Consider the following 8,338-nt stretch of genomic DNA (forward strand, 5'->3'; position numbering starts at 1 on the left):
AAGTATCATATATATTCTGGATGTTTTTATATATATTAAATCTAAAAATAATTAATATATATAAGTATATAAATCTATTTTGGATACCCAAAATATTTCGGTTCGGATTGGATTAGGTTCCAGTTCTTCAAATACCAAAATTTTGAATAATTCGGATATTTAATCAATTCCGGTTCAGATTTAGTACTACTTATTCGGATTGTGATCGGTTTGATTCTTCGAATTCGAGTTTTTTGCCCAACTCTAAATAGTGACATAAAAAGAAAATAGCATTATATTTTTTTAAAAAAAATATACCCGCACGAACGTGCGGATCAAAATCTAGTATAAATTTAAAAGTGACGTTAGTAAATATGATTACACATATTACCATGGAGTCCATTGAAAGACCACATTGAGCAGCGAGCCACGGAAAGACCACATCGATTGCCCACATATTACCATCGAGTCCATGGAAAAACCATAATTGTTTTTACCATTATTAATTATCAAAATCAATAGAACTCACTTTAAAGTTCACCTTGTTAAACACTGTTGATTATTGATTTCACCCATTTTAGTTATACATTTAAAATATCCTAGATATATGTATTTATATATATTTAGATTTAAATAATTACTAAAATTCTTTGAAAATAGTTGAAATGTTTAAATAATTAATTTTTATATATTTAGATTTACTACCAGTAAAAACGGGCAAACGTTTTGTTATTCCCATAATTTTTTTTTTTTGCAACCAAAATTTATCTTTTCATTATTCAAGATGAATGTAATTTTATTTTGTTTATTTTTTATGTTTTCTGATTAATATTAGTGAAATTTAATGTCACATGTTACAAAAAGGATTTTTTTTTCCCCAAAACAAAGACGAAATTAAAAATTTTGATAACCGATGAATAAAAAAACAAAATAAAATGAATATAGTATATAAAGAGATTTTTGAAAAAGTATTATGTTTGGGTTTCTATTTTTTCTAAATGCAATAAAATCATATTTATTTTTATAAAAAATTGTAATATATAAATAGGTTTGATGTTCGTTTTAATTTTTTGATAACAAATATAGTAATTTATTATGATGATCTTTGAATTAATACGTTTGTATTAATAAATATCCACAAATCGTAAGATACGTATGCCCGCATGTGCGGACAAAACACCTAGTAAAACATTATAGTTTAATGTTTACTAGTTTAAGGCCCGCGCAATTGCGCGGGATGAATGTTATATATAAAACTAATTTTTATCTATTATTATTTATTTGTATTCATTTAAGTATTATGTATATAATTAATTTAGAGTAAAGACATAAATCAAAACAATACATCTTATTTATTTACGATATTTTTTTGGTAAATTAATCAAAACAATCATTTTATTTATTTTATATGGTATATAACTAAATTTCTATGACATGGACATAGATATATAGTATATTTTAATATAAATATTTATTATTGAGAATTCATACTCATATGATAACACAAAATTTCTAATGTGCGATTTTTTGAATGCAAATTTAAAAATTAAAATATTAAGGTTTCAATACTTTTAGAAATTATCATATTTAAGTATTTTCCTATGTTATATAGTTTAATTTTAAACTATATTAATATATAATATGAACTAGATTTTGACCCGCGTTTTTAAAGCACGAGATTGTTTATTTATACATATCTATTATTATAACAAATGTGTTTCTTCATAAAATTTATATGAACTGTTTTTATGATTTTGATTATCGGTTGTTTTTATATGTTTATGTGATCCATTTTATCTATTAAATATTAATGCTGTGAAATTTATTGTTGCAATCTTTAGTAAGAAATTAACTTAAAAATTATTTGCAATATAATTAATTTTACAATGACATGTAATACTATTAAAATTTTAAAATACTTGTAATATAATTTAAATTAAGAATGTCTAGCAATATAATGTAAAACCATATTGTAAATACATTTTTATGTTTATTAATTGTAAAGGTGATATTTTAATGTAATATCAGAAAAATGTTTAATTGTTTTGTTAACCTCAAAATTAAAATATTGAAATAATTAATTCAAAGTCTAAATAATTAAAAGTTGTTTGATAAATATAATTCGAATGGGCTCCCAACAAATTTGTTGTTGTCGTTTATAGCCCAATAAAACTAATAGTACTTATCTTTGGTCTTATAGACCATTTGCATATATATAAATTGTTTTAAGTTTTTATTATGCACTGATTTTGCTTGGTGAATATGGCACATGCCTAATATTATGGCTGCATTTAGTGATAATATCGAAATTTGGTTCCTAGATTTTAGGAGAATCACAACTTAATATTTATTGTAATTGGTTTGAAAAAAATCGGGCCAAAAATAGAAGTATATTAGTTAATGCTTTTATGTAATTGTTTTGTAGATTCGATTGGTGATAATTAATGTTGACGTTTTCTTAAAACAAAAAGCAAAAATAGGTAATGGCAGTCTCTTGTAAATAACTCTCAAAACCAATGGCAGAATCCTATTAGGTACTTCAGTTTTAATAATATAGTTGTGTAGTAAATGAGACTTCATATTCATACGATTTATAGTAATTTGTATCTTGTTATTACCAAAAAAAATTAAACCATTGATCACTTTCCGAGGTGGTGTGGTCTGCCTCTGCCCCCGAGGAATGTCTAGGAGAAGGTTTTGGTTCTCGAGAGTTTTAAAAATTCAAAATATAACATATAACGAAAAAAATATTTTTTGTATTATATGATTAATGTGGTTGTTTAATATCTTTTAATGATATAAAATTAAACAAAAAGAGCTAAGATACAAAAAGTATTATCAAATATTTATTATTCATAATCATTGATTGTCATATATACGTTAATTATATTAGGCAATTCTGTAGCTTTTATTTAAGGAAAGTGATAGAATATTCTTTTGTACACTATTTATCAATTTAATAGTTAATTTAATAAAAAGTATATTATAAGTTAAGATGGACCAACCAATTTCTCTAAGAATTCTGAATTTCATTCTCATGGTGACACGTGGCTACAAAACAATGTTGTAATGTTTCTTAATTAATATATAAGGGATACGGATGGTTTATAGATTTTTGATACTGTTAGTGATTTTTATCAGTTTAATAACTTTGAGATTCAATCCGGCTATTTGACCGGTTCATGGTCAAACTCGGTTCAATTATCGGGCCGGTTTTAAAAAAACTGATGAAAATTGGAAACTTCTTTTCCTGGCGGCAATTGAACACTTCTTAATATAAGTGTGCAACAACCTTAAACAACAACTAATCTGAATTAGAGAGAGAGCAGTATTTTTGTTCTCCTGCCAACCATAACAATTTCATGTTTGTAACATAAGTTATGTACGTTAAATTACCTACTCGGCTGCGTGGTTACGTGATTATAACTTCTGTTGGATTAGGCATAATTAATCCGTATATTTTCCGTAATAAACGGACTCTGTTATAGTAATTGCGTGATTACTGAAATGATTAATCCAAATGGGTCAAACGCTTAACGAGAAAATAATCTCTTTTTTGATGAAATTGAAGAGTACGCAAAGTTTGGCGTCTCTTAAGGGATGTTTATTTGCCTCACATGCGCATATGAAATGACACCGTTCTTAGACTGCACTGACGTGCGCTTCATATTATAATGTAGTCTAGCTATAGATTGGAAATGAGGAATAAAGGAATAGTTTTTTTTTCTTTAAACAACCATATACATATGCATATAAAGAGTTTAACACTTACACGCACACAAAAAAAAAACTAGTATAACATATAAGGAACTCAAATATTTATTTGGATGATACAATTACCAATTATAAAACATTAAACGCTTTCCTTGTTAAACGATTTACCGCAGTATTTCCCCGGTTGAAAAAGATACACAATAAATGTTTTCGATTGTAATGGTTGTTTCTTCTTTTGGCTAATTGAGTTTCTTAAAATGTTTGTTTAGAATAAATATTGGGTTTTGCTACATAAATGCTGCAATAACTAAATGTGTATGAACATCGATATTCTTATGAATCTTATCCTCCAACTCAATCGATGAAACCACTAAACCACACCTCTTTTGATTAACTTCGATGTTAATGATAAGAAATTAAATTCATCGTGTATTTACATTTTCATGTGCACAAGCAACCAGTCACCAAAGAAATAAGCAATAGAGCTTGTTTGTATGATATAAAGTCAAACCCTTAATTATTAAATTGATAAAAAAAGACATAATCATCAAACTCATTACATGTAATATGCGTCTAAGATTCACATAGTCAACTCGACTAACCTTAATATCAATTTAAATATATTCTTTCCTTAATTGTATATACATTTATTTTCATTCTATATCATCTCCGTATATCTCACGTCTCATATCTTCTGTGATTCATCGATCATAGAACAATAAACTTCTCACATATCTCATAGCTTTTCTCTCTATCTATACAAACTAACATTCATCATGAATCAAGAACACAATAACACAGCTCCAACACCAAAAGCTTCGTTATTATTGATGGAAGATAATCTATGCAAGAGAGGATCAGTCATTTCAAGAACCTCCTCGGTCGGAGTCTCTTCTAGAATCTTTTATTATTACCATCATCGGGGTCTCGACGGTGGTGTTCCATTCAAGTGGGAGATGCAGCCAGGAACGCCGATCAATCCCCAGCCGGAAGAAATAGTTCCTCCGCTTACTCCTCCTCCGGCGCTTCTCAGCCGTAGCCTCACTAAACCCTCCTTCGGAGAATCTAATAAACATTCTCTTTTTCCGGCGAATCTTAAGCTTTGGAAATGGAAGAATCTTCGTAATAGATATTTCTCTAAATGGTCAAGCCAAAGCATGCTTAGTCGAGGTAATTAATCGTTACGTTTATTACAACTTTTATATATTACATGAATACTTCGCAAAGTAAATAGTATATTGCTTTTATAATTAAGTGCAAGCCAAATATTTATTATCTTTGAAATTAGTTTTGATTGATAGCAATATGAAAGGAATGTGGCAAACAAAATAATCCTGTTAAAAAGCGGAATCACATATTAATTGTGTAATGTTATGTATCTTTGTCAACTAATCTTGCAGAATCAAGTAATACAAAAAAAAATTGTATAATTGGTAAAACTCTTAAGTTAATCATTTTCCTATTGAATCTACTCTGTAAATCATAACTTATTGTTAGTAGATACTCAATGTGATCCTTTTGTCTTTTTAAAATTCATGTAAAATCATGTTTTTATCATCTATATATATGTAAATCATATTATAGATAAACATTTGCATGTATTATCCATATATCAGACTATAAGAATGCTCGTCACGTTGATTCGAGCTCTTTCGGTGAATCAGAGAGAGTTGAGGAGTCTGAGGATTACAGGTCGAGCTCTTCTTCTTCTTCTTCATCGTCATCTTCCTCAAAAGATCGAAGATTGGTCAAGGCATCACCACGCCAATGGTTTAGCGGTGGTCCACCTCGAAATTTAAAGAGTAGTACCGGTTTTCGTTAGAGTTCTTCTCTTGAATTATCGTATTGTACCAAATTAGAAGTTAGATTACAAGGATAAAAATGAAAAATTATATAGATTACGTCGGAAATGATCAGACTATTGTATAAACATTCTTATTTTTCAACATTAGTTTTTCTTGTTACTATTTTCTTTTTGTGCAACCATTATTTTAAAATTAAAAAGAGATTAGGCTTAAAATTGGCCCAAACCTGAGTCCATTACAGAAGTATATAAAGTTTTAAAATCCGTGTTGCTAGAAAATCGATTCTTGGATTTCTAGAACGAGAGATATGAGAGAAAATGATAAAGTCAAATGCCGAAGAGATCTACTTGATATCAGCGATGATACCAAAGATTTCTTTGATTTGAAGTTTGTTTGAGATTATTCCGATGAACGTTAGACAGTCGGAGTAGATTTGAAGTTGAACATGTCAAAATCTGGTGCTGTTAGAAGATCCGATCTAATTGCTCAAGTCTCAGCCATTAAAGACGAGATGAGGTAATCGACCCGAACCAAATTACTATTTATTAATAGAGTTGTTTGGATGTAAATATTAAGATTATTAAAGCAATTCTTTCAAATATCTATTTTTAAGTTTTTGTCACAAAAATAGGTTTCAAAAAATAAAATGATTAAAATAACTTTTTTATTTTGAGACTTTTAATTTTTAATTTTTAATTTTTTAAAATTTGAAACTCTATCCTTAAAACCTACCTCTTAACTCTAAACTAAGTTTAGATTAGTTAATCATAGAATAAAAATATATTTTTACCTTTTAATAAAACTTATTTTGGCCATTTTTTTATTGAAGATTATATTTGTGAAAATAAACTAAAAAAACTATCCTAAAGAATTTCTCTTTATCTTACGGATAACATCATGGATATTTTAGTTTCTACGTAGTCAAGTTATTATTATTTAAGCTAGTTATGACATGACCAGTTTCATTTATGTAAATTTAAATTTTGTTAAATTTTATAAAATATGATAATCACTCATATTAACATTAATAAAAGTAAACTAATATTATTTAAAAATATAACAACATTTCCACAACATTTCCACAACTTGAAAATATAAAAAAAATCATAATATTATTTGATAAGTAATTTGCTTATATATCACTATCACATTTATTCTCACAAAAATGACATAACTTCTAAAAATACGACATGTCATCAAGTTTAATGTAACAAACAATTTCATCGATGTAAATTCATATCTTTGGGAAGTTTTCTAAAGTGTGATAATAATGCATATATCATTATTAATCAAGTCAAAAATATTTAGATACTTAAATGTTTGAAATTTTATAACCAATGTCAATTAAATGGTGTAAAAATTAATTTAAGTTTCTATCAATTTATTCACATTTAATCGTTATAAAGTATCAAAGTTGAACGATTGATTGTTTATTTACTAGATTGATTTTCTATCATTTTAATGAATCTTATATAAAGTAAAAAAAAAATTCATATTTACTATATTTAGATATCAAAATAATATAGCCATTAAATGTACTATGATTGTTATTTTTTAGGAAATACAAATTACATTTTTTATTGATATTCAACTAAATCTAAATAAATTTCTATTGAATTAGTTAAATAAAATTACGAATAATTGTTTTTATAGTTTTATTTTTAAACCAATAAAATTAAAGTCTAAAATCAATTATATGTAATATAGATTAAAATTAAAAAAAAAAATTTATGAAAGTTATTATATTGCGCAATGCGCATAAAGCCTAGTTTTAATGAAAACAAAAGAAATATGAAAGAAGAAATTTTTTATTTATTTGACGAAATTTAGAAAAATCAATAGTTGCCTATATTTTTAGGAGCGGACACAGAACAACGGCTAAGAGACACGTGCCCCAACTGTTTTAAAACTTTTTCGCTAAATACTACAGAGTTTATTGAATGCTTCCACTCTAAAACTAATCCTAATGGAAAAAATATGACTAGTTGCATCATGCATCCGCCCATGTATTTTATAAAATTGGCATCTAATATGTCATGAGTGTTTTCAATTTTTCTCATTTAATTAATCAATTTATATTTGATCTATCAAAACTATATTGATAGATACCCATGAGAATCAAAGCAGTGAGAGTGAGAGAGAGAAAGTAGATCTGCCTTTGAGTCTGGCGTACGGCCGGCGCGTGAGCGAGCGTGCCGTCGCCGGAGCCCTTCGTTCTTCCGATAGAGATAATCCTCCTGCTTCTCTTTCGCCTTCTCTTCATGGCCGTCTTGTCGGAGCTTTGGTCCAGTCCCAATCCGCCGTCGACAACTCGGGGAGTGAACCGTCATCATTGGTGGCGCTGCGGCTGGAGTAACGATGTGATCGTGTGGAGGATTTGGCGTGGTGAAATTGGCTTGCCATATTAGGTTTCGTTTCCGGGAGGTGGAGGCTTCTACAGTTCCATCGCCGCCGGTTTGGTTTCCGGAAGGTGGAGGCTTCTTAAGCTCTGCTATCGCCGGCTCTAGTCTCCGGGGGGTGAAGGTGTTCCTTACCTTGCGTCGCCGGCTCTGGGTTCCCTAGTTCCGTTTTAGGGTTTGGTTTTTTGTTATCTTTGTTTATGTGGTTTTGGGCTGGATTTGATGGAGGAGCTCTCGTTTGAGGACGATCGAAGCTCTCCGGTGTTTAAGGGTGATGTTTCGGCGAAGCTTTCTTTCTAGTTCTGGTGATGCATGGAGGCGGATGAGATCTCGGTTTACCGATTGATTCTCTCCGATATTGGACACACTTGGGTTGAAAGCGTTTGCGGTGATGAGTTTGTGGAGCTAGTGAGTGCTGCTGTGTCCCGGTGAATCGTCGGT

The 8,338-nt window shown here is 29.0% G+C and overlaps 1 protein-coding gene across 1 annotated transcript; it reads left to right on the forward strand.

The window, feature by feature from the left end:
* Positions 1–4,524: 4,524 nt before the first annotated feature.
* LOC106323371 lies at positions 4,525–7,854 on the forward strand (the record flags this gene model as incomplete). The annotated part of the gene is given in 3 exon segments (XM_013761509.1): positions 4,525–4,863; positions 5,310–5,463; positions 7,604–7,854. Coding segments are annotated over 3 exon segments (744 nt in total), but the record flags the coding sequence as incomplete, so codon positions are not given.
* Positions 7,855–8,338: the final 484 nt, after the last annotated feature.

The sequence above is a fragment of the Brassica oleracea genome, chromosome C2, assembly GCF_000695525.1.
Source record: "Brassica oleracea var. oleracea cultivar TO1000 chromosome C2, BOL, whole genome shotgun sequence".
Classification (NCBI taxonomy): domain Eukaryota; kingdom Viridiplantae; phylum Streptophyta; class Magnoliopsida; order Brassicales; family Brassicaceae; genus Brassica; species Brassica oleracea.